At 45.5% G+C, this 26,988-nt stretch overlaps 3 protein-coding genes across 3 annotated transcripts in view; all 3 read right to left on the minus strand.

Moving 5' to 3' along the window:
- Positions 1 to 1,057: 1,057 nt before the first annotated feature.
- Positions 1,058 to 2,461, minus strand: HOXC5 (homeobox C5). Its single transcript, XM_056322401.1, has 2 exons — positions 2,005 to 2,461; positions 1,058 to 1,272 (listed from the first exon to the last, which is right to left on the minus strand). Exons 1-2 carry the CDS (start codon positions 2,459 to 2,461, stop codon positions 1,058 to 1,060), a joined length of 672 nt encoding a protein of 223 aa, XP_056178376.1.
- Positions 2,462 to 5,776: 3,315 nt separating this feature from the next.
- Positions 5,777 to 7,932, minus strand: HOXC6 (homeobox C6). Its single transcript, XM_056322293.1, is given in 3 exon segments — positions 5,777 to 5,845; positions 5,847 to 6,091; positions 6,869 to 7,932. Coding segments are annotated over 3 exon segments (714 nt in total). The 5' UTR covers positions 7,269 to 7,932.
- Positions 7,933 to 25,498: 17,566 nt separating this feature from the next.
- The window catches only part of HOXC8 (homeobox C8), a 4,135-nt gene continuing 2,645 nt past the window's right edge, over positions 25,499 to 26,988 (minus strand). The window contains exon 2 of the mRNA XM_056322298.1: positions 25,499 to 25,791. Within this exon, the coding sequence (XP_056178273.1) occupies positions 25,499 to 25,791 (293 nt within the window). The remainder of the gene's footprint in view (positions 25,792 to 26,988) is intronic.

The raw sequence follows: 26,988 nt of genomic DNA on the forward strand, positions 1-26,988 counted from the left end.
AATTGGGGTTCGCCTTGGCTTTTTTAATATATATCTTAGCATTTAGCAAATCCACATTAATTACGCAACAAATAAATACACAATAATATTAAGCCCAGAGGCTCTATATCCCTCCCCCACCTCCCATGCTGCACTTTCCTGCCCGGAGATTTCGGAGGATCCGCGCAAACCGGTGTGTCCCGTCCCCCCGTCCCCCCCGCCCCCCAAGTCTATTCATTTCTTTTCTATGCAAATAATAATAAAACGATGCCATCCGAGTCCCAACGCAAACACTCAAACACACACCAGGGACCCCCCGGCTCATGTCCGGGGGTCTAGAAGTGCATTTTAGGGGGTGCCGAGCCCCGGCGAGGGGCAAGGTTTTTCTTTCCGACTTGAGAGCCGGAGCGGAGGTGCCAGAGCATCTTTCCTGGGCAATTCCCAGCCCAGCAGATCAGCAATTCCCTTCTCCCATACGGGCGAGTGGAGAGCGGGGCTGGGACTTCACATAACTTATTGGGTTTGGGGTGGGTTTTTTTTCCCCCTTTATTTTCCTTTTTTCCTTCTTCACTAGCTTTTTCCCTCCTCCCTCCATTTTTCCTAGGAATATTGTGATTTTTAGAGCTGAGAGGACACGACCCAGCCACTCTGCGGATTTTTTTTTAAGCCTTATTGGTGGGGTTTTTTTTACCTTGGTAATTTTTCCCCTCGAAGAGCGCACAGGTTAGGACACTTATTAACAACCTAAAGAGCGATACACTAATTTTTTGCATGAAGCTAACAGCGGGGTTGTGGGTTTTTTTGGGTTTTTTTTTGTTTGTTTTGGGTTGTTTTTTGTTGGTTTTCTTTTTCTTTTCTTTCTTTCTTTCTTTTTTTTTTTTTTTTTTGCATACTAATAAGAGATCTCCTTTGTCTGAGGGATTTGTGAGGGTACGCACCAGAGTCCATCCAGCAGCTCCCTCCCTCCCCACCCCAAAATCAAAGTTTCCTCAAGGTAGCTTCCATCAGAAGTGACGAGAAAAAAAAAAAAAAAAAAAAAAAAAAAGCAGAGGACCCCCCCCCTCTCCTGCAATCCCACCTAAAGAGCCTCTTTGCTTTTCAACTTGGAATCTTTCTTCCACTTCATCCTCCGGTTTTGAAACCAGATTTTGATTTGTCTCTCGTTCAGACAGAGGTTGTTGGCGATCTCAATGCGCCTCCGCCGGGTCAGGTATCTGTTAAAATGAAATTCTTTCTCTAGTTCCAGAGTTTGGTAGCGGGTGTAGCTGGTTCGGGAGCGTTTACCGTCCGTTTCTGGGGATGGAGAAAAAAAGAAAAAAAAAAAAAAAAAAGAAGGGAAGACACCGCATGAAAAGCCAAAGCAATTCTGGATGGATTTTAAATTTTTTATTAAAATTTTGGTTTTCATGGTAAAACCCGGTTACAAATCTAGGATATACAGAAGTTTGCTGGGGCTGTGGGCACGCAGGGAGTGAAGTAACCTGAAATCCTTCGTTTCCCAACACCTTCAGCCCCCCAAGTCCCCCCCTTTCTTTCTAAAGCCCAGATCAAACGCATGTAGATGAGCCAGAAGTGAACCTGTTTCCTTTCGGACAATAAGGAAGTCTACAAAAGAGGGAAATATCTTTTCTTGGGGATCTTGTCTTTTTTTCCTCCCCTTCTCAGCCCTGGGAGGGCGGAGGGGGAAAAGCTCTCCATGCTTTCCCTCCACCTTCGCTTCTGGTGTCTTTTTTTTTTTTTAAGCTCACCCTCAAAGAACATGTGTATTTCAAGTTATTTTTAACCCCCCTTCCCAAAAAAATGGAATATTGCCTTTTATACACGTTTTGTTTCTATGATCCAATTATGCTGTCATAAATTTGGGCGTATATAGCCTCTAAGCCTTTTAGTGGACAGTTTTACGAGCAATTGATGCCTTAGTCGTAAAATTTACGACCTCAGGTTTTTTATTATTTGCCCCGTATGGCCTATAAAAACCCAAGGCAAAAATCTTGTGAAACAAAAATCAAGAAGTGAAAGTTTTACCATGGCTCATGTGTAGTTTGGTCATCCAGGGGTAAATTTGTGGAGGTTGTTGCTGCTGCAGTTGTGGTCCTCCTTGTTGTGCTGTTTGCACGGGCTCAGCTTTGATTTCACTCGAGCTCTTAGATCTCTCCTCCAGCGCCGTGTTAGCACTCTTCTGACTGTAAATCCCGGGATTTAGGGATGCTTGATCGTCTCTGGCTAAAGGATGCCCTGAAGAACCCATGACCGTGCAGGAAGGTCGCTCGGGGTTAGCTCGGGGGGTTGCCGACATGTCCAAGCCGCTCAGGGAGCTGGCAGCCCCGGAGGAGGGGAGGGTGATGCTTAGATCCAAGCCACTGTAGCGGTACCTGGGTGACTGAACCTCAGGCACACTTCCATAATTTCCATAACTTTGCATGGCATAGGCAGGAACAGTGGGACTTTGCTTATAAAACGAATTGGCGACGTAAGAACTCATGGCGGAGGAGGGGAGGAAAAAAATTTTTAAAAAGGGGGGGGGAGAAAATTTGGGGAGGGGGATTTTTTCCCCTCTTTTTTCTTCTTTTCCCCCCCTCTGTTTTTTTCTCTTTTTATTCCTTTTTCCCCCTCTTTTTTCCTTTTTTCCTCTTTTTTCTTCTTTTTTTCTCCTCTTTTCTTCCTTATTTTTTCTCTTTTCCCCCCTTTTTTCTTTTTTTTTTTTTTTTTTCAACCGCTTTGATTAGGGTGATTTGTGGCCCTTTGAAGTTCAGGGGTGGGGGGGCGCGTTTTGTTCCTCCTAAAGTGCAGAATTTATAGGTGGGGATTCTTCTTTCTTTTTCCCCCTATACGCGCTGCCCAAATATGGGATATTTAAGTGGCGTCACGTGACGGCGCCGGCCACTCATCAATTTGCCTTGATGACCCCGGGGCGGGTTATTGATGGGCGCCCGCGGAAGGCGCCGGGGGTGCGCGGGGGAGCGCGGGCGGAGCGCGCCGCGGGACGGCAAGGCGGCAGCGGCACCTAGCGCTGCTCCGCGGCACCGCACCGCCGCTCCGCGCCCCCCCGCGCACCGCGCCGCCCCCCGCGCAGGGCGGCACAGCGCGCAGCCGGCGTCCGGGCTCCCTCAGCGCACCGCGATTTTCAAAAGATTTTTTATTTTATTTTTATTTTCCGCGCAGTTTTCCGCGCTTTATTGCAAAATCGCAGGGCGAAGAATGAACAAAAACCATAAACCAAACAACCTGGGTTCTTTGCTTGGTTTGTTTGTTTGGGGTTTTTTCAGTCTCTTTTCTGTGGGTACAACGAGGAGGGGAAGCTCGCAGCAGCGCGTTACCTCCGCATCTTTTTTAATGTCTTTTTTTAATTGCACGAAGATTTGCTGGCTAGGTGGAAGGCAGCGCTATACCCCGCGGTGTTTGCCAAGGTTTTGGGTAGCGGTGGCGGTCGGGGAAGCTCCTGAGCGTTGTGCAGGGGCTGCTCCTCGCGTATAAGGTCCTCCAATGCGCTAAAGTTTACATTCCTGTTATCTTTCCCCCCCTCCCCCCCCCCCCCCCCCCCGCCCCGCTTTGCAAATTTATTGCTGGCAGAAGCCTGGATCTTCCTTATCTGCTGCTCGCTGGAGAAACCAGCCCCTCTCTTCAAAGGGCACGGCGACTGGGAAATAAATACCTTCAATCTGAATTTCCAGCCCTCCCTTCTGCTCCGGAGCAGGGCGGGGGTTGTGGTGGGGGATGCGGTGGGAGACGGGCAGCTCGGAGCCCCCCAGCCCGCTCCGGGCTTTGCCTTGCAGACCTGAGCACGTTTTCTTTCTATTCCGTCTCCATTCAACAGCCAGAGAATGCCTTGAATGCGCTGGGTGTTACATATCGCCTTCATTCTCTCTATAGGCGCTGAATTATATATGTGTGGTTGTGGATATATGTTGTGAGTTTTGTTGGTTTGGAGTTTTTTTTGTTGGGTTTTTTTTGGGAGGTTGGGTTTTTTTTGGGGGAAATTCAGATTGGTTTACACCCATGGAGCCTCCTGCTCCCTGGCCAGGTCCTTACCCTCTTGCAAAACACTCTTGGCGTCTGCTTCTTGGTGATATTTCCTTGCTTTCTTTCGTTTTAAGAGAGATTTTAATAATTTTTTTCGTCTTTCCTGCGCCTTGTAAATATCGCCTGCACATTCCAGGCTGGAGACGAGCAAAGGATGGGTTGAAAAAATCTCCCCAGGCTGAATTTTTTTTTTTTTGGTCTCCTTTCATATTTTTTTCCTGGTTATGATCACTTAACACCAAATCCTAGTTGTTTATTAAAAAACTTGAAGGGGGCTAAGCTGCTTCCAGGGAAATATCACCCCTGGCTAAGCGCTACCTACTGAAAAGCCCAGCAAATATTAGAGCAGTGACAAAGAGGCGAGAAAAATGCAGGTTTTTTCATCCAGCCTTCGCAATGGTTTATCCGAGCCTGCGATCCACAGCGGCGGGGTTGGTTTCCAAGCGTTATATTCACAATTTCCGTTCTCCTAAGGATGAGTTTCTGGATAAAAGTGACTCCCCCCCCCCCCTCCCCCCGGAAAGGTTTATTGGGTCGAAATAAGTCGGGGGGAGTTGGGGGGTGGGTGCATGGGGGTGTTGAAGTGGGTCCTTCCGCAGAGCTGGGGGATTCTCAGCTGTGTAGAGCTCAAATTAAACCAAAATAATAAGAAAAAGAAGCAGAACCTTTGACCTGGTATTTGACTGGGGAGGGTGCAATAAGAAATATATACTGTTTTGAACTTTGGAAATCCATTTTTAATCATGAAGCGAGAGGTATGGCATAGATTCCTGATGCCACCGAACAATACAGTAACAAGACTAATTCAAGGAGACAAAGCAAAATGTAATTTCCCCCCCTCCCTTTTTTCTTCTTTTTTTTTTTTTTTTTGGAATACTCTTGAATGAGAGGTACGAAGGAGGGAGAAAAAGGAGAGAGGGAGCTGATTTTCAGGAACAACACACAGAAGATAAGTGAACTTTCTAACAGGCTGTTATCAACACGAAAGGTTTCAACTGAAGCTCAGAGGCCATTCTATAAACTTTAAAAATAATATTCAGTTTTTATTAAATACTCAACATAGTCCTCTGGACATGACCTTTATACAATGAGAGGGTGTAACACAAGATTATTTTTTTTTTCCCTTTTCTACTGCTATAGAACTCCATTCACTTTATACTGTGGAACATTACAGTGCTAAACATAAATATAAATACAGGTACCACAAACACAGTTAAAAATATTCACACAGAAACTGTCACAGTTTGTAGTATGCAGTGATGAGCCCAGGTATCTGCTTAAATACAAGGAGGATGCTCTTGGAAATGCTATATTTAGGTGGAAGGAGCTTTCTCAGGGAAATCATATTTTTCACCGGGGGAGGAAGAACTGCTCTGGCTGGGGGGAGGAGAAGCGACTGGGCAGAGTCCGACCCGGCACAGCAGAGGGTGGGTGCCCAATTTGGGGGGGGGGGGGGGGAGGCGGAGGAAGGGGGGGAGTGTGCGGCTTGAAACAGTCTTATCCCGAGTTAGATAAATAGGCAATGGCGAAGATGCGTGTGCGGGGTGGGGGTCACTGGAGAGAGCGGAGGGCGGAGGGGCTGTGTAGCGGTGGGGAGGGGGTGTCCACATTTCCACCTTAGACCTTTTTTTTTTAACCTCCCCCCCGATTATTATTATTATTTATTCTTTTTTTTTTTTTTTAAAGTAGCCAAACATTGTGCCAGTGATAAATACGGGGGGGGGAGGATCGGGGGGGGGGGAGGGTGGGGTGGTCCTGCCGCCGAGCTGTCACTTTTTCACTCCTTCTGCTTCTCCTCCTCTGTCTCTTCTCGCTTCTCCTCCTTGGCCAAGCTGTCGGCGGCGGCGGCGGCGGCCCCCCCCCCCCGCCCCGGAGAGGGTTGAACTCAAATTACTTTCTTTTTTCCATTTCATCCTTCGGTTCTGGAACCAGATCTTGATCTGCCGCTCCGTCAGGCAGAGCGCGTTGGCGATCTCGATCCGCCTCCGCCGGGTCAGGTACCGGTTGAAGTGAAATTCCTTCTCCAGCTCCAGGGTCTGGTAACGGGAGTAGATCTGGCGGCCCCGCCGGCGGTCGGCCCCGTAGCCCACTCCTAGGGATGCCGAGACAAAACAGACTAAAAACCGTCAGCCCGGCAGAACGCCGAGGGGGCGGCACACCCGCACCCGCGCAGCCCCTCCGCCCCCCGCGCAACCCCGCGCCCGCCCCGCTCCTCCTCCCCCCACCCCCAGCCGCGGGGGCAGCGCGGTCGCCTGCCCCTTCCCCAGCAGCCCCCCACCTCGAAAAAAACCCTAAAATACCCTTTCTTTTCTTTTTTTTTCTTTTTTTTTTTTTTTGGATTAAATTAACCCTGTGCGCGCAGCGTTTTCTCCCGGGTCATTTTCTCCCGGGATGCTGCTCCCGCCCCCGCCCCCCCCCCCCCCCGCCCCCCTTCTTTTTCCCACATTATTTCTGCCAATTGGAGGATTTGGGGGAGCCGGGGAGGCGGCGGCGGCGGGGGGGGGGGGGGAAGTGGGAGCTTCCCCCGGCCCCTCTTGGTGCGGGGAACCCGCCACCGCCGCACTTCCCGCACCCGTCATTAAAACTTATTTTTACCCCGGTAATATTTCGTGCTTAACTCCCGAGCAGAGCTCGCTGCACTTTATTATAGATATTTTACACTCTCGAAGTCTTTTAATTAGAAAGAGCATAACAAGCCATATTTGCTTGCAACAACTTAACAAATAAAAGGCCTGTAGCTGCAACTGTGAAGGAGCTATATTATTGTTTTTATGGGGCCATAAAAAGTCGCTCAGCCTGTTCTGCTAGGGAGAAGGTCGTAAAGATGGTTCAGTTTATTTAATTTATATCTCCGAGCTGTAAAACTTACCACTGTGGGAGTTCATACGCTGCATCCATGGGTATATTTGAATGCTAGTTTTTTGTTCTTGCGAAGTGTTCCTGTTTTGGTCACTGGTAAAATCCTGTGCGATTGATGTCTGTGTATTATGTCCCATAGAATTTTGCCTGCAGCTAGAAAGCATGTCTTTTTCTTGGTAAAAAGCATTAGATCCATAGTCATAAGGTCCTCGGCTGGAGCTAAACACAACATTATCTTGCGGTGAATAAAAAGGAGAAGAATAAATCCGGTTTTGAGCAACGGCTGCTCCATAAGTAGAAAAATGCCTGACAGGGTCATAGGCAGTTGAATTGAGGGCTACGTTGGGAAGCACCTCTTGGCCACTGGTTAGATGGCAGGATAAAGATGGGTTTGTAAAATAGGAATTCATATCGTCCTCTATACCTGGCTGTGTGATTTCTTTAATATTTATTTCTGTCTCCAGTTTGTAGTCTGAACTAGATTGTTATAGGGAAGGCTCTGCTCCAGGACAGACAAAATGACAAAGTCAGCTGACCCGGGGGGAGCCAATGGGGAGGCGGGTGTCAAAAAGGGAAAAAATTGCTTTTGCTTCTGTTGATTCCCTAGTTGAAACTAAGTAGGCATGGAAAGTAAGTCCTGCACCCCCAAAGCCCCCCCAGCACCCCCGGGGTGCCGGAGGATGGGGAGGATGCGGTGGGGAGAGGAGCGCTCCCTGAGCCAGGGCTGGGGGTCGTGCCTGGGGAGGGAGCTGGGCTGGGGAGGGGGGGGTGCCACAAATTTCTTAAGCCAGGCTTAACTTTTCCTTCCCCCCCACTCCCCTCCCCACTCTCACCCCCCTTTTCTGCTAATAGACACCGGGGTTTGAAAGCACCGTCTGTGAGTCTGTGCATTATGTTGCTTGTGTTTTGGTGTGTGTGTTTTGGGGTTTTTTTTAATAAATGTTTGCTTAATATCTTGTAATAAAACAGCTCAGAATTCACAGTAATAAATCTCAGATGTCCACAGAATATTAAGCCATAAATTACCCGCCTTTTTTTTTTTTTTTTACCCCCCCTTCTTGTTCTCATGTAGCATTGGTCAATATTATGGCATCAAATGGTTGTGTTCCTGATGAGAAAATATTACATAAAGAGAGGGGGGAAAACATGGCGACTTCTGAATTGATAACGTGTTTCAGAGCCTTCCCAAAGTCTGTCTTGGGAGGGGGGAAAAAAAAAAAAAAAAAGACATCCAGAAAAGCAATACCCAACATTGCAAACTCACGTTAACCTGGCAGTTAGATTTCTCCTCTAGTTTGACATTTCTCCCCTCAAACGTTTCCCTGCTAATTTTCAATGCTAGAGGATATTTACGTTTTCAACAACAACTACAACAACAGAAAAAAAAAAAAAAAGAGGATTTTTATTTGTAATGGAGAGCAATGGGGAGCCTGGGCTGGGGACGCAACCTCGTGTTTGTGTTTGCAGCAATTTATAGTTGCAGATATTTACAACTGATTGGGAAACTTCTATAGCAAATATTTAGTTAGATGAAAGGGGGGATTATATTCTATCTTCTCTGGGTAGATTGCACCTAGAACTAATTGAAATGAAGACAGCTAATCTAATTTTAATTTCAATCTAGAGCCATAAATTGCCCCTTAAATGTAAAACATACCTGCTGATCTGTAAATATTGCGAGGTATCTTTATCATTCTGGTGGCTTGCTATTTAAAAATTCAATTATGGCAGGGAAACCCTGGCCTCCTCTGTGTTGTTTTTGTATTGGGTTTTTTTTTTAAACCTCCATCGTGTCCACGTTTTTTTTTTGAATGTGAGGGTGCGGGGGACTGGGGAGAGGAAGGTTTGTGGGTGCACACCCAATTCAAAACTGAGAGGATTTGTTTGTCTTGCTCCCAATCAATAGACTTAATTAATTTTTTTAGCGATGTATCCCTAAAAGGTTTTAGCTGACAAAGAAAGGTTGGGGTGTGTGTGTATATTTTTTTCCCCAGCTATAACAGAAACCCGGATGCCAAAGGATTTTATGCTCTTTTTCCTCTGTGTAACAAAGCAAAGTAATCAATGGTAGCAATAAAACCATAAACGAGACTACAACTGAAAAAAAAAAGCTCGTGTATTCATCTTCTATAACGTTAAGGCTTCCCCTGAGTGTCACTAGGGGAAAAAATAAAGTTTCTAACCAAAAAGGAGATAGCTGGAAGTGTGCACCATCTTGTTTAGCATATGTACCTTGTTAGGGAGCGCAGCCTGGCTCCCACCTAAGGCTGCCCAACCTTGGAGCCAGCCTGGTACAGATACAAGACTCATGTACAGGGGGAAGATTTACAGGCGTTTTCCACCAAAAAAAGCAAACTTCACTTTGCTTTCGTTCCCCTTTCACTTTGCTCCCTCTCCCCTTTCCCCACAGCCTGCCCGGGGATTTCTGGAATCAAAGAAAGAGGCGAAAATAAAGAAACTAGGGAAGAAACGCTATTACTGGGGGGATTTTTTTTTTTTTTTTTGTCCGCCTTCTGCTGAGATGTTAAACCCCCAGGCTGAGGCACTCTCAGCTGGACAGAGCTGGAGAGCCAGGGATGTGTTACAAATATTATTAGCCATGGGCACATCTCCTCCGAAGCCAAGTCCTTTCAGGGCAGGGTTACTTTGGAAACCACCACTGACCATGCAAGCTGCTTCCAGATATTAAATTGTTGCAAAGGTCCAACAAATGGACTGGAGGGAGAGATGGATGAATGAGGGCTTTGCAGTTATTGGCGTGTTGTCTTACCTTATGTATTGCTTACAGCCCGATGTAATTTGGCGAGTAAATGAAAAGTAGCTACAGCTAGATGGGTTGGACCTCTGCTAGGGCAGATTGGTGTGGGGAGTTGCACCTATGGAAGGGCATTTATACCCACGCCAAGCTTGCCAAACTTTGGAGGAGTTGCTGGAAGGGCTCCTTCTAGGGTATTTTTTTTTCCTTTTTAATTATTTTTTTTTGTTTGTTTTTTACTCCCTCCCCCCCCCCCCTTTTTTTTTTGTATAGGTGCTCGGGGGCTGTTGTATCAGAGACCTGTGTGATAACCGTGTGACTAGGAGTCGAGAAAGTTAAGTGTTTTATTACTTCTCTAAACAGAGGGCAAGTCTTAAAAGTCTGGTCGATTTATAGTGAACAGAAACCAGCTGCCGTAAAGAAACTTAAAATAGGATCCTCTCCCCACGTTAAAAATCAGGTTTCTGGGAGAAAAGAGAGAGAAAGAGGAGAGGGTGAGGGAAAAAAAAAAAAACATCCCAGAGCAGAACCACCCCAAAAGCTCCTGCAAATATAAATGAAGCATCATTAAAGTATGTTTTACTCATTGCAATTCCTGAGCCTCACGTTTTGAATGCACTGGATATACCCCACCCCCCCCGATATTTTCTAGCAGTTTGGGGATTTCTCGAAAGTATTTCATCAATATATGTCACTACCAAAAAGGTATTTATTTTTTCCCCCATGAAAACATGTAAAGGGAATATGTGGGGCGCTTTCTGGTTAAATTGGTCTGCAAACAATTATGTAAACTCATCAGCAGAAGCAAGAACAGATGTTTTATTAAAAGTGCTACACAGCAGTAGAAATATGTACAAGTCTTCGAGTAGCTCTTTAATAGGAGTTGCTCTTTGTTCCCAGAAAAGAAAAGCGCCCATAGAAATCTGAAATAACATTCACCAGTCATAAGCCATATTCCACACACACCCCTTTTTTTTCTCTCCTCTTCCCCCCACTGATGCTCACACAGAGGGGGTGTGTGGGGGAATAAAAAGAAAAAAAATATGTGTCGGGAGATTTCCTTCCCCCTCCTAGCTATAATTAGCGATCTGATGAACTGATTTGGGGTGGGGGGGTGGGGGGGAAGCTTTTTTAAAAAAAAGCAATCCCAACACATGTGTTTTCTATCCCTCAGTAATTACTGAAAGGAAACAAATCCAAATCGGTGTCCGTCCCCCTCCTCCCCTCCCTCCCTGAACAGCCTGCAGATACCGCTACTGGCAGCGAGCTCCTGCTCAGCCCTGCAGCTCTCTGGATTGGGGTGTTTTTTTGGGGGGTGGGCGGTATGGTGTGGTGTGTGTCTCTTTCTTTCCAGCCACGTTACCCGCTTGGGGCAGATCCCGGCGTGGGACAAGAGACAGGGCTCCACACAACCCCCCACGCGTGTCGTGGTCGGGGGCTGGGAGATGCCCGCCCGCTTGGGGCATGGAGCCACTACCTGCCCCCCCTCCCCCTTAAAAATTAAAGTTATTCAAGCAGAGTGAGGGTGTTTTTCTGTAAACTGCTGCCAAAATGCTTGTTTGGGGATGCACAAACGGGGGGCACCCTTAGTCTTCCCCCCCCCCGCCCAAAAATGCCCACACCTATGCGTGTGTAAGGCACATGCACACCCACGCACACCACTGACATCTGGCCGTGAGGCTGCGCGCCCACATCTGATTAAATACTCGAAGCTCTTAGAGGTAAATACAAGTGATGCCATTAAAAGCCTTTTTATTTAAACTGATTTCACCTTGTATCTGGAATCTCTGCCTCCCCCCTCCCCTTTGCTTTTTTTTTTTTTTTCCCCCCCTAACTTGACATTTATGGCACACGTGAGTCCTAATTATTTATTTGGGTCTTTCGCTGGGAATTTATTCCTGCTCTTTACAACAGGGTTTTCCTAGTCAAATACTGCTTTGTGCTGTAAATAACGCTTTAAAAAATATTAAAAAACAAAATAGGGATAACAACACACACCCCCCCCCCCAAAAGAAAGGGGCAAAAGTATAAAAACAACAACCTCTTGGAGGTTTATGTGGAGGTTTATTTACCTCTCCCCCAGCCCGAAATGTCTCGCATTGTTTTGTCTCTATTCTCTGTAATTACAAGCTCGGAGTCAGAGTCTGGGCAGCTCTTAATTAAAAAAAAAAAAAAAAAAAAAAAAATCTCTCCTTCTCCTCAATACTTCTATTCAGAGCTCCATAGACTATTTAAAGTTTTATTCCGGGGCTGCAGACACCGCGTTTGGAAGAGGGTGGCCTATTTGGGAGGTTTATCTGCTAATTAAAAGACATTTTGTGCACCAAGATGCACAGCGTCATAATTAGAGAAAACACCCATTTCCCCCCCATATCTTTCCAAGAAGAGGAGCTGGAAAAAAATATAGCCAGCGCCGTTTCTGCTATTTATTTTTTTTTTATGCAAACCTCCGAAAACCCCTTTTTTCGCCCTAGGTGGATAGAGAAGAGTATTTACCACCCCGTGTGTTGCTCATAGAGTTGCCCAGACGAGTCATTTATTTGCCTTTTCCTATTGATTTCTTTTTCCCAGCGTGGTGGAGGGAAATGGCCTTAAACGTGTTCTTGTTGCCTTTATTTTATTCTCAGTGTTGCTTTAGGAAAGTGCAGCAAAAGTTCAGGGTGACTCCCTTCAAGTTGTAATGCTGAGCGCGAAAATAAAATAAAATAATAATATCAATGGGGGCAAAACGAGGTTTTTCTCGCTTGCAAAACCTCTCGGTCGCTGCACACATTTCCAGGGGCTGGAAGGTACAAGAAAGAAAAAAAAAAAAAAAAAAAAAAAAAAGGAGAATTCTGGCAATTGTCAAAACACATGTCTGTTAACCAGGAAACCGAGAGGTGTGTGGGGAAGAGAAATTAATCTGTTCCTACTTCTGAAATTTATCCCTCTGCATTCTGTCGAGGCTTGAAAACGCTTTCTGACACTTTAAAACATTCATGTAGGTTTCTCCCCGCGATGATGTCGCGACGGGAGGAGACTTTTAATTCTCAAATATTCTTTTTAATGGGGGGGTGGTGATTTATTTCATTATTTTTCTCCTTCCCAGATTTATTGGCGAATCTCAGCCCAACAAAAGAAGGCAGCACCGAAATCTCCCCACGGAAACAGGACTTCGCTGGGTCTTAAATTACCAAGTAGCCACGTTGCAAAAAGTTAAGAGCAGCGAAATAACAAGGGAGAAACCCCCCTTCCCTGCAACACCGCCTCGATTAAATTTAATTTGCTGATTAAACGCACTTCGAAATAAATCACATCAGCGCTAGGAAGGGGGACGCCCCAAAAAGCGAGGGGAAAAAACCCCAAAACCTCATATTTTAGGGGATGTAAAATCGCGGAGCAGTGCTTTGTTTATAGGGAGGTGTCTGGCGGCTGCGGAAACATTCCTGGTTGCTCCTCGGGTGAAAGCGGGGATAAATGAGGTTTCTTAATTCAATCTGATCCAGAAAAATACCCTTTTTGCCCCAAAACCGGGGTAAAACCTGCTTAGGTAGCACGTAGCAACTTTCCCGGGGGTGGTGGGCTGCTGAAATCTGCCTTCCAGCTTTTAATTAATATTTCCCTTTTAAACGTGGGTCTCTTTTCATGATGGAGTGGAAATATTCCCTAAAATCCCTAACATTAAAAGAAGCGAAAAAATTACAGTGGCGCTCATGACGTCACACCCGTCACGGACAAGGCTTGATGGCGTAAAATTCTAAAAGGTGACATTTTGCTGCACACGTGTGTATCTGTATGCATATCTATATGTACATGTATGCAGAGGTGCAATTACTTTTGCTGGGTGTGGAGATTAAAAATAAAAAGGAGTGGGATGTTATTACGTTCTGCAAGGATAACTCAGGAGTGAAAAATTGTTGTCATTAACTATAGGCAGTTTTATCCTTTATTCTTTGCAGATATGAAGGCAGAAATTTAATCATAGGTGGCTCGGAAAAAAAATAATTCAGGAAACAATAATAGTTGCCTTAATGATGTTTTTTTTAGAGGCGATCACTTAGGCAGAATTAAACTATATATTTGGAGACAACCTCTTGAGCACTTTGTTGAATTTATACATTTACATCGCCTTTAATCGAGCAACAATTTAATATTTCAGGATTTGCTTAAATACACTCATATTTTCAGGGGGAAAATACCGTTCCCGAGTTCACATGCTTTATCTATTTTTATGAGTTCAAGTATATTGGAATGATTTAAACCCCGATAACACGGAACGAAAGGAATAAAATAAAATAAAATAAAAAACACCAAACCCGCCTTGAATTAGCAGAAAGTGCAAGTGAGGAGTTTTAAATGGCTTTGGGAAAGTTGGGGAAGTTTGTGAATGCGGAGGGGGCTTGGGAGACACACACACGCCTCAATGTTCAAGGTACTAAAACTTCTTTGAAAAGTGGTATTTTATTTTTATGGCAGAAGATTTGCAGGGCTTTTCACCCTCTCCCAGCCGAGGGTTCCCTCCCCACCCCACACCCCGTCCCCCCTGTAGGACCCCCCCTCCCGCCACAATTACACACACAGACAGACGGGGGCGGGGGGGGGGGGGGGGGGGGGGAGGGGAGGAAAGGCACCAAATTGCAAAAAATTGCAAGTTTCTGTCACTTGGTGGCAGTATACAAAACAAGTAAACAAAAACGGACAGAAATTTAAACACTCAAAGAGGGGGGACAAGGGGACGAGGGGGGCCACCTGCGGGAAAAACCCTCGCCCCCCGCATCCCTTGGACCTTGTCTGGCGGGTGATTTTGAGAGGGGTTAGAGGTTTTTTTTGTTGATTTTCAGTGGTTTTTTCTGGCTTTTTTCTTTCTTTTTTTTTTTTTTTCCTTGTTCCCAGTCTCTCTCACACGCACACCCCTTTTATTTTTCCCCTCCCCGCCCTCCATTGAAACGCGGGGTCTTTAGTCTGGGGACAAAGACTTTTACAGCAAGGTGTGTCCCCATGCGACAAAGGCGACCCGAGCAGCCTGTCCCCTGCAGACTGCGTCCAGACACCGCAATTTCGGGGATTTCTGCCTTTTATTGTGTTTGTGTCTGGGGAGGGGGGGGGGGGGAGACGGAGCCGCTTTTCGCCTTCCTCCTCCCCAGCATCTTTCTCCCCCTCTGAGGCTGGAGGTCACACACAAACACACACCCCGTAAAAAATCGCCTTCTTCAGATTTAGGGGTGCTTTTGCCCCGATTTCCTCACTTTTCTTCCCAAATCCGACCCCACACTTCAGCTCCCCGCTGCCACCTCAACTGCGATAGGGAAAGGCCTTCTGTTTTAAAATTATTATTATGTTTTTTAGCCCTGACCTCAAAGAGTTCCACTGAAAATTAAAATTTTTTTCACCCCTTTTTCTCCATTTTTTTCTGGATAGGGCGAGCTGCAGGGATTAAACCAACCCTGCCAACAAACGTAACAAGATCTCCAACTATCTGCTCCAGAAAATAAAATTCTTGATCCCTCAATGTTATGCATCATCTTTTCCCAAAGTGTATTTCCCCCTCTATGACTAATTTTTTTTATCTCCCCTCGCCTTTTTTTTTCTCCTCCACACGCCGAGTTCTGCAAGTTTATATCTCAGGGGAAAAAAAAAAAAACAAACCAAAAAACAACGAAAACCCACCCAAACCCTTTTGCTGCATAAAGCTCCGGATAGAAATACATTCCTTAAAAAAAAATAATTAAAAATTAAAAATCACATTTGTTGGGGAAATAACCACAAAGATAGGGCCCCCATCGCAAATCGATCTGAGCACCACCACCCTCACCGCTCGCACCTAACGTCGGTGCCGGTTGCCTATGTATACAAATCATACGTTATTTCTGGTGGGTTTGGATAATTCGTTCCCCAAACCGAAATTCCTTCACACAAGTTGGGAAATCGCTTCTTTCTAATCATTTCTTTGTAGTTACAGGTCTTTTCCAGGCTCTTACAACACGGCGGATTTGGCATAATAATACACCCACACGTTCATGCTCTGTATTTATATATATTTGATCGTAACACGCTTTTATATACGCGGAGATAAACGCCCACGAGCGGCGAAGATCACATCAAACGGGTTTACGGTCGGGTCTATATGTACGAAATGTGTACGCGTTCGAATAAAATGTAAATTCCTCGTGTGGCACAGACTGTTTATGTCCTTCATAGGCTCGCACTCAGCACCTCGGAATCAAACACCCCAATAAATAAATTAGGAAGCATTTGGGACAGCGGAATTCCCGTTTAAAAAATTTCCGTGGTATCCCATTTAATTTTATTTTTTCTCCACCGACTACATCTGTCGAAGAAAATCTATTCTCTCCGGAAAGTCCATGTCAATAACACGTGGCAATTTTCTCTGTAATCCCTGATGTTACAGAATCGAGCAGCAATTGATTTCCTCTGGTTTAGACGGGGATTAAAAGAAAAAAAGAAACCAAACCAACACATCTCGGAGAATATAAATCATTGCGTTATTCCAGCTCTACATCCTAAAAATGTTTCTCACCATTGCCTGTGTCTGAAGGATGACAATACGTCAAGGGAAAGGGAAAAAATCAATATATTTTAAGGATGTTTTTGGGGGCTGCAGGCCTGGTGGGAGGAGGCTGGATGCGGGGCGGCGGTGGGAGCATCCCCGCGCTGGTGGGAGCAGGGAGCCGGGGCTCGGGGAGGGGGAACAGACGGATTTAAGTCTGAAAACAATAAAAGATCCCATTTCTGTAATCATGTGGTTCCAATAAACACTCATTGTTTGCTCATAAAATGTCTTTACGACTAGCCGAGGTACAGGCAGAGCCTCCGCGCAACGGGGATTTTCCCAGTGAGCAAAACCAAGGCAGAACCGGCTCTTCCCTCTTCTCCTTCCCCCCGCACCCCATCCCCGAACCCTCTGTTTATTTCGGGTTTGGAAAATAAAAATAAGCGGGGGCACCGCTTGTTGTCTCAAAGGCAACGGCTGAGAAACCGGCAGGACAACCCCCCCCCGGCAGGGGCAGGGGCCCGGGCCGGCGGCGCTGGGTTTTGTTCGGCCGGTAATTTCCAGCCCCAAAGACAGCGCAAGGATTTACCAGATTTCTCGAAAGAAAAGGGAAGCCAACTTTGGAAACTTGCCTTTTTTATTTTTTTAATGTCCCCCAGTCTTTTTTTTTTTTTCCTCCCGCCCCCCAAGGTTAAATTTAACACAGCGCCACCAGAAACCAGCCCAGAACTTCATAAACCACTTTCGCTAATTAACCTCTGCCAGCGCGCGCTGGAAATTAGATTAGAGGAGGCCTTTTTTATTTTAAAACCACCAGAAAACGACAACAACCACCAAAAAAAGCAGCAAGGCAGAAAGGGAGGAGCCCCCCCAGCCTCCAGCTCCCCTCTTTCCTCCCCAAACCCCAGCCTCCCGCAGACGGCCCCACACTGGGGAACCCTCAAAATCGCTTATAATAAACGAGAAAATTGTCATCGCCTCTCCCACCCCTCCCCCACAGGGATTATTTAATGTCCAGCCCTATATATGTATACATCCAGCCCTATACGTGCACAGGCTGGCATCACCAGCAGCAAAGCTCTGCTCACACACACGCTCCTTATTACTATTTTTTAAACACACAGAGGGGTTTATCAAGAAAGAGAAATACAACCTCGAGAGGAAATGAAGTCACTACATTTTATATATATATAGATAGATATAGATATATATCTATATATATATCTTTACATGGCACCGGTACATCCAGAGAGATAGATAAGATTAGATGATGGATGGGTAGGTGGGGAGGTAGGTGGATGGATAGGTAGATGAGGAGGTTAGCAGGGGAAGGGTCACGCTTTAAATCTCACCCGTTAAACCTGAATTAAAGTTGCTGGAGGAAAAGGGGGGGAGGTCGTGTAAAAAAAAAAAAAAACCAAAACAAAAAACAAACCACACCACAAAAAACATAAGGGAAAGGGAAAGGGGAGGGACTTGCGTGCAAATAAAATAGAAAATCCAACATCGTGTTAACCACTCCGCAGGAAAACCAGAGCGCTCCTGAAACTTATTATTGTGATTATTTTTTACGACATGGAGCTTGCTTCAACCGCTCCTCTGCAAGGGGGGGGAGATTCCATAAAATTCACTAAAATTCCATAAAATTCACTAAAATACAATGAAAGCCCCTGTTCCGGAGAACTTACACCCGTCCGGTTGCAAGAAAACGAGTAAAGGGAGGAGTTCTTGGGATGCAAAGAGTTGATTGTTAATCAGCTCGCGCTTAATATTAATTATTTTGCCGGGAGAGAAACGCGCAGCCCCGCGGAAGAGGCGCAGGCCGCGGCCGACGGCCCTAGGGCTGGGGAGGGGGGCGGCGCTGGGGGGAAGGTAGGATTGGGGGGGGGGGGGGATGGGCGTGCAAGTCCGGGCCTTGCGTACACAATTAGCAGTGCAGCTCATTAAATTATGGCACTAGCGGCAGCCTTGGACGCCCCACCCGGGCTGCGCCGGGCCGGCCCCTCGGCGCATGCGCTTCCCCCCCTTATTTATTTATTTATTTATTTATTTATTTATTTAAAGGAAAAGTTAGGAGGATTAATTTATCCATCTATATGTTTGGGGTTTTTTTTTCTTTTTCCCTTCTTCAAACGCGACACCCCCCTCCCCAACACCGACACCCCCCCCTACTTCCCCATCCTCCGGCGCCCCACGACCTGCCTCCCCGCACCCCGAATATGACATCAGCAACAGCAAATCCTTTTTTTTTCTCCCCCCCCTCCCGAATTAACTGCATTTCTGCCGCCCCGCAGCAGCTTTCCCTCATATCCAAGCTACACCCCTCGCTCGCACAACGATGCATCATTATCCTTAACACCCGGGCTATGGATCATTAGTTACACATTTTAACCAATAAGGGAACACTTACCAGAGGCTCCTGTCTCCCCCTCTCCCTCTCTCTCTCTCACTCTCTCTCTTTTTTCTCTGTCTCTCCCTCTTTCTGATCCACTGACGCTGCAGCTCAGCTCCACAGAAACATTAAAAAAAAAAAAAAAAAAAAAAGGGGGGGAAAAAAGATGGAAACAAAAGCAAAAGAGTTCTTCTCTGGTTGGGCAAGGGATGGGGGAAGCTGAAGGAAGAATCTGTCTCTGGGTTGGTTTTTTTTTGGCTTTAAAAAAAAAAAGGTATTTACAACTGCTTGTGCCCCCTCATCATCGCATCCTGCAAAGGAAATGCATTGCGTTTTGCCCCTAGGGGTGGGGAATAGGAGGCGGCAACCAGACGCAGCAGTAAACTCATTAATGCCAAAATGCCCAAAGCAACCAAGAATTCCAACCCCAAGGAGACAGGGAGTGGGGTAAAAAAATCTAGATTTTTTTTTTTGCTAAAAAAAAAAATCATCATCATCATCATCACGCTAATAATTAAGGGGGGGAAAAATACCATCCTACCCCTGGCACTGCTTGGACTGTTAAAGGAAAGACTACTGCGAAAGAGTCATAAGAGAAACCACAATAAAAAGTTCACGTTCATGGATGGAGTCCACATGACTTCCTGTGGCCAATCCAACTTGTGATTCAGTCGTAAACTTTTATTGCTCAGCTGTAAATTTTCTGCAAACAACCAGGAATGCGTTGCATTTTTTTGTGACGAGTGCAAATGCTCTCGTCTGTCGCCATGTTTATACAATTCTGCTTTAATATTAGGATTTTTTTTCCCTTTACGCCCCCCCTCCTTCACAGCCCCCCCCCCCGTTTTTTAATCTTTTAAACGATGGTGTTAATATAAGGGAGGGTGGATTTTTTTTTTTTCTTTTAAAGATAGATTCCGTTTAATTTGATGATTATTAGCTGCTCGGGTTAATTCTCAGCGGTTTGTTGTTTTTTTTTAAACTAAGGAAATTTGGCCTTTAGCGCTGAGCGTTATTAGTCTCCGTGTTTTTAATTAATTGGGGGGGGGGATAAGAAAACATCGAGGAAGAAGGGCAAGCGGAGATCAAAATGGAGCACAGTGGAGTTGAGAAATAAATACATTGAGTGATGAGGGCATGTTAATTTTAAAAGCATTTAATTAATAATCAAGGACAATATGCTCGAGGGGAAAATAGGGAAAATTACTGTTTCTGCCCACCCCGGACCGCCTTGCCAGACCCTGTGCGCAGGGTGTGTCGGCTGCACATGAAGCCTTCCAGGGCAAAAAGTGTCCCCCCACACCTTCCCACCGCCCCCAGCTCCCCATTATCCCCCGCCCCGCCCCATCCCCGCGCACCTCGCAGCTCCCCGGCTACCCGACCCAGCCTGGGGGGCACCTGGAACTTCCCGAATTACACCCAAAACTTGAGCCGAAGGCGCGGTATTGACCCAGAAACTCTCGCATCCCTTTCAGTGAATTCCCCAAACCCACCCAGCTTTATGATTTGCTGGTTGGACACATACATACATGTTTTTAAAGCACTTAAACATATTTTTTTCTTTTTTTTTTTCTATGCTATTTTCCCTCCAGCAAGCCCCCCCAGCCTTTTGTTTTACCACGCCACGGTGTCGGGGATGCGATGTTTGATAAAAGACGGAATTTTTTTTTTTTTTTTTACCCCTTTGATTCCCCCCCTCTCCCCTCAAGCCGGGGGGGTCGGGGGTGGGGGGCGTGTAGACGGCTGGGAAATACTGATTTGGAAGGGGAGCGACATTTTCCTGCCGTGTGGAGGCCTGCTCCGGAGGCACCCCGCAACCACAACTGGTGTAAATAGGCAACCGCAAAGCCCAGCCTGCTCAGATGGGCTCCTCCACATTAAACCCTGCAAACAGCCGCTTCTCTGCTCCTCTTCTCCTCACGGAAAGATAGATATCATTTTTCCCCCCCACCTTCCAACCCCAAATTTCAGCTTCCAGGGCCACGCACACACCGCGCTCCTGCAGCCGGAAAATTAGGAAGATAAAATATTTTGCCGCAATTTTTCCTACCCATTTCCCTCTCTACCCGCACATTTCCAGACACAGAAACAATATTTTTTTTTTCTCCCCAGGTATTTCCGCGATTTGATTTAATTTTAATTGAGGAAAATAAAACAAGAGGGGGTGTGGAGGGAAGTGGAGGGGGGGTGTCCTCACTCCCTGCCTTTTTAATTTATTTATTTTTTTATCCCCCTGGCTGGATGCATGTCTGTCTGCCCAAACAACACAAAGGTTGTAATACAACCGGATGGAAGGGAAATTACTTTATTCACTTTACAAACCACCAATAAATTTTATAACAGGTAGTTAAAAGTTACGAGGGGGGAAACTACGACCACAACAGCTTCCCGAGCACAATGGAGATCCCATTTTCCAGAGAGCAGACAAGATAATAAATTCCATAATGTGAAGAGGATATTTTGATCCTGGCAGGCAGAAAGTAACCTGGGCACACATTTGCTAAGGAGGATTTCGGACGATCGTCTCGCCCCTTCCATCAGCCCCCTCTCTATAAAACCTCCTCCCCTCTCCCAATATTAGCAAAGGTATTTTCGGGGGAGGGGGGGCGGGAAATAAAAGAGCTGTGAATTTGAGGGGGGGGCTAAGTCTGGGAGGAAAAAATAGGACCAGCCAAAAAAAAAAAGGGGGGGGGTGCAGTTGCCTTTTTTTTTTACAAATCTAGCTCACAAAGTTCCCCCCACCTCTGCCCCCGCGCATCTTCCTCCCCTCCCTCCTTTCTCGCCTCCATCCGCGCAAAAAAAAAATTTAATGCCCGAGAAATTCGTTGTCTCTCAAATATAATCCGTGCCCATTTCGGAGTATAAAATCTAAACGAATTTTTTCGCCTAATGGCTGCATTATCGCGCGGCGGCGGCTGTGATTAGAATAATAAATTAAGGGAAAATAAGCAATATGCTCAAACTCAGCTTTTCGAGGAATTATATTTTTCACAAATCACAAATGGAGATCCGAAGGAAATTTGATTGGCTAATAAAAAGCCTGGAATAGGACGATATTTCTTACTTCAGGCGGGTAGATGAGTCTAATTTCAGTAATACCGAAGCTATGATCATTTCTGAATAAGCGACTTTGTGGAGAGCGAATCTTCTTTCAAATTACTTTCCCCCATAAAATGGTCTCTTCTCTTTTTCTCTTGAAATGATGGAGTGATTACAGAAATAACTGGATGTCATCTGAAGATGAGACTCTCTTGTGTTGACTACAGAACATAAACATTTACCCCAAAACTAACTGCTGCGGCTGTAGTTTCAATAATTTAACTCCAGACCCTTTTGATAGATAAATGTCGTTCTGTAGTATTCGTTCGCGTAAAACTACTTAGATTTGTGGATTTAAATATGATGGATAGAGTGCGGATGCAGCTTCTTTTTTATTATTATTATTATTTTTAAACACTTTGATAAGTTCTCCTTCTCCCACACACCCCGCGCCTCGCTGGGAGGATATTTTCTATGCAAAGCCTTTATCGCGATTTTTTTTTTTAGCAATATAACAGAAAATATTTTATTTTCACTGATTTCTACGGATTTTTTCATCGCTGGAATGAATGAGCAGACATCCATCCTATGATAGCAAAGCGGGGTGGGGTGTGTGTGTGGGAAATCCCTTGTTGTAAATGCTGGATAAATATCCCCCAAGAAAAAAGCTCTGTTAGAATAAACCACTCTGTTTTATGACTAATAAAACTGCTTACCTTCCTTGCCTGCCCTCGACATGGAAAAATCTAAAATAAACCTTATTGGTGTTTTTTATGTATTTCTTGGGAGATTAACGCCGGTTAACGAGGACATTACAGGTTCTGCAGCGGGGTGAGATCTGCCCGTGTTGGTATTTTGTGCAACCGAGGAGTGGGCACCCACGGGAGCTGCACGCACGCGTTGCACACGCAGCCGCTCAGCCCCATCCCCCGGGAAGGATGCGACCCCACTGATGCCATTAGCGGTGCATTTCTCCCCTCCCCCCCCCCCCCCCCCCCCATTTTGCCCTGGCATTGCAAAGCGGGGCGGCCCGCACTGCAAATGTGGTGGGGAAAGCAGCGAAAAAGTGAGTGTGGGTGCACCCACCCGAGTCCCGTTTTCCTGCGTGCTGCAGAACTTCAGTATTTCTCTTTTTTTAATTTTTTTTCCCCGCCCCCCTCAGCCCTCCTGGGCAGAGTCCAGCAACTTCAAGCCCTGAGGCATTTAAATCCTTTAAGCTTGGTGGGTTTTGGGTTAAGAATGTCTGAAGCCAACAGAGGAGCCTCCAGACATAGCTCAGCGCATCAGGATGCGTGTGAGGAGCCCTGGGCTTCCTTATCTACAATATCTGGGTAAACATCCCGTCTACTGCATCCCTGGGCTCTAGATGATGTATTCCATTTATCAGCAAGGGGGGGGGGGCAGGGAGAGATAGACCCAGTTTAACAGATCAATAGACTTTGTTCAACGAAATGAGGCTGGTGGTAAGAGAATTATTTAGAAAGTTCACCTCCCGTCCGAGAGGTAGGAGAGAGACCTGAAGGCATCGTCGCCAGGTTTTGCTGTAAATATCATAAAATATGATACAATAAAGGAAATAAAATAATAGTAATAATGATGGTGCTGATAATAATGACAGTAATATAGTAATAGTCATTGTAAAATAAAAGCAAGTGCTACGTTAGGTATGGTGTCCATGGGGAAGAAGGTATGAATTTGAGGGGAGAGTAAAAGGGGCTTTGCACCTCGGGCGGGGGGAAATATAAATAAATACAAGGTTTTCTTGCCAGCTTCATTTTTTGGCGTGTTTCGCACCGCTTTCCTATAGGGAAATGGTGCTGCCACAGAGCCCAGAGCCCAGAGCCTTCCCGCAGGGTTCAGGCAGGTTTTAATGCACACCTAATGTCTCTCGAGTCTCTCAGTCTCTCCCTAACGATCGCCTGCGAGCACCGGATTGCACCCAGGAACAGGGGTCCCCTGCCTGGTTGCCAGCCCAGCCCAGCCAGGAGGGGGTTTCTGTACTCCAGAGCCAGGCGGGACCAGGGTTTTGCACTTTCGAGCTCTTTCAGATGCCCCTTCCCAGCTGGGAGAAGCACAAATCCAGCCGCAGACCCTTTATGTACTTCATTCCCCCCTCCCGCCCCACCAAGCAGCCTTATCCATAGCAAAGAAAGACTTAACAGTGCTGGAGTCATTGCAATCTTTTATTTTATTTTTATTTTTTTCGGAGGACCTACAGCTTCACGTAGACAATTAGCAGCAACATTGCCATTTCTAATGAGCGTTTGCCACCGCAGCAGTGAGATGCCCCGCTCGGGCTCTGGCCAGGCAGGAGGGGCAATCCTCCCCCCGCCGAGCCACCTCCGCTGCTGGTGGCTGAGCCAAGATGCTCTGATTTCCTCTCAAATAAAGATGAGCCTTGGTTTTTGAAGCTTGCCAAAGATGATTCGAAGGATGAAATATCAGTCAGAGCCCACTCTGAGTGATGTGTAAGTGTGGGTGCTTTTAAATAGAGACATAGTACTGTAGGCAACGCAGTCCTTTTAAAATCTTTTATTATTATTATTATTATTATTATTATTATTATTTACGTAATGTCTCACGTATACAATACAAATTCACTGTGTCCAGAAGTGTTTTTTTTTTCTTTTTCTTTTTCTTTTTCTTTTTCTGGCGGTAATTGCTACATTCAGAGTTTGAACACGCAGAACTATGCTTTTACATAAAACAAATGACGATTTTTTTTTTTGTTTCGAGCATGTTGCATTAACAGATAAGTCAAGACAAATAGATAACTATACATTCAGTGCAATTTAGTTCTACACTACTGTATAAGCACAATAAAATAATACAATACTGTGCGTTCTCAACTAGGCAGTTTCAGTTGTTGGGAATTTTTTTTCCAAGAAAATAAGCAGCAACAAACGACAATAAAACCGCATTACAAATACTTTCAAAGCATGACTCCTTCTATAGGTAGTGATAAAGTACAATACAAGGTTGGTTGGGATTTTTTATTGTATTTTTATTATTATTTTATGCTACTTAGTAGCTTGCATCAGGGCAAAAACACAGCTCTCTTGCTCGCTTTCTTAAATAAATTCTGACCAAGTAAAATTTAGGATATGTAAGCCCCTTGTTGCTAATAGATTTGATAATTATTGCAGGTTTTCCCTTTAGGTAGTACATGAAGAATTTCGAGTGCTCACACAAGCAAAGGGTAAACAGCGCCTATAGAAATAAGGAAGGGGTTGGGTTGCGTATTTTGGCCTATCAAGGTATATACAAGCCTCGGTCCTATAGAAATGGCGGGGTCGATGGGGGTGTGTGTGTGTTTGCGGGCGCTACCAGGTATGCTCACCCTCCAAGCTCCTCTTCTTATCTGGCAGGGGCTGCAGGAACGGCCCCTCCAAGGGAACTGATAAATGGCTGGTAGGAATGGAGATCTCCACAGATAGACAGACACTACACAAACAAGCTAAGGAAGCTGGAAGCACCCTCGCACTTCCCCTAGGGTCATTCAGGAGAGGCAAAACCAGGCTTTAAAAAAAAAAAAAAAAAGGCAAAGTCAAAGCTGTGCAAATAAATACATATTCTGCACCCATTCGTGGGTGCAGCTTCGCAGGCGGGAGCGGAGGGAGCAGGGGACAAGCAGTGACATTTGCTTCCAGGCTTGGTTTAGGACTGCTGGGGGTTGGGGGTGGTTTTGCTTTGCTGGATCATTTAAATTTTTTTTCTCTCCCTGCTCTTGCAGTCAAGCCAACTATGTATTTATTGAACTAAAAACGCAGCTATTAAAAAAAAAGCGCGGGGGGGGGGGGGGAAGTAGGGGAAGTTTCTATGACAATAAAAAAGGCTACAACTGTTTGACAGGTAGTTACTGCTGTGTGAGCCTCTCCATTCTATACTCTATAAAAGCAAATGACCGTCGTAAACATCTCGATTTATCATCTGCCATAAAACGAGACTTCAAGGGGCTGAGAACTCAGTCCTTGCTTTCTTCTTTTTCCTCCTCTTCTTTTTCCTCTTCTTCATTCCCTTCTTCTTCCGTTTTCTCCTCGTCCCTGGCCCCCGGCAGCTTATCTTTATTGTTTTCTTTTTTCCACTTCATCCTCCTGTTCTGGAACCAGATCTTCACTTGTCTCTCGGTCAGTCCCAGGGCATGAGAGACCTCAATCCGCCGCTTCCGTGTCAAATACGGGTTGAAGAGGAACTCCTTTTCTAACTCCAGGGTCTGGTACCGGCTGTAAGTTTGTCTGCCACTGCGTCTTCCGGGAGCTGTAGGACACAAACATCAAATAACTTCTTAATTCTCCCGCTTTGGAGGCTCTGCTCCCCCCCCCCCCTCCCCCCAGCCCCCCTCGCCTCGATTTTCCTAGAGAAACTGCTGCCCCCCCCCAAAAAAAAAAAAAAAAAAGAAAAAAAACCCCTGTAAACCCTTTGCATATTAAAGGCACTAAAGGAAAGTCGCTGGGTTCTTATTAATAATCATAGGGCTGATATTGTTATTAATGCTGATAGTCAGCTGCCTTCCCTGGCTCTTCCTGGGGAGTGCTCAGCCCTGGCTGGGTGCAGGGAGGTATGTGTCAAGCTCATTCATAAAAGAGACCTTTCCAGTTTCCTAAAAGGTGATTCTGGATGGTGAGTCCTGGTGGGCAGCTCCATTTTATAAAAAAGATGTTTTCCTATGAAAGGTGCATTTTTCACCATAAAATCCTCTCCAGCTTTTCTCCTTCTCCCCATTCCTTTTTCTTCCTTTTCCTTTCTTCCTTTCTCTTCCTTCCTTCTTTTTTCCTTTTCTGTCCTTTCTTTCTCTCTGTCTGTCTGTCTGTCTATCTTATATATATGTATGCATATACAAGCACAAACATATGTAGACATATATAAACATGCACATACACACATATGCATACATATATATATATGAAAATATAAATATAAGGGGCATAGATGTAAAATATGGCAGAAATGAGCAGTTTTGTGCTAATGTTTCTTCTTTTTAGGAAGACCTTTGAAAGCAAACAAGACAGCAGTTACTAGAGAGCCAGCAAGGTGATTCCCTGCAAAAGGCTTAAATCACAATAAAGTAAAACTTGTTTTTTATTGCTTGCCTTGAGGATAGGCAGTAAGATACAGCTCCCACGAGGTTGTTTGCATGTTGATAATACACTGCTCTTTAAAATGTCATATAGCCTTTCATAACCGCTTGGAGATGAAGCCTGAAAGGTGGAACTTGTATAAGTATTACTAATACTTTACATCTGTTTCTTAAAGCCTGGAGATAAAAGTTTAAACAGAAAAGGAAACTTAGCTCAGAGCTATGGGGTGGGGTGGAGAACAGTGCTGTCCTGGCTTAGGAAAAAGGGGGTGGGAAATTCAAAATAATCCGGCTGAATGGAACTTTGCTCATGTGAAGTCCAGATAATTGCACAGAAACTTAAATACTTCAAAGTACAGGTTTCTAAGGACAAAGGT

This window comes from Falco biarmicus, chromosome 19 (genome assembly GCF_023638135.1).
Source record: "Falco biarmicus isolate bFalBia1 chromosome 19, bFalBia1.pri, whole genome shotgun sequence".
NCBI lineage: Eukaryota > Metazoa > Chordata > Aves > Falconiformes > Falconidae > Falco > Falco biarmicus.

Coding starts and splice junctions, on each gene's coding strand:
- HOXC5 (XM_056322401.1), bottom strand. CDS start 2,461: ATGAGTTCTTACGTCGCCAATTCGTTTTATAAGCAAAGTCCCACTGTT. Junction 1,273..2,004: donor CAAACTACACATGAGCCATG/GTAAAACTTTCA, acceptor CTCCATCCCCAG/AAACGGACGGTAAACGCTCC.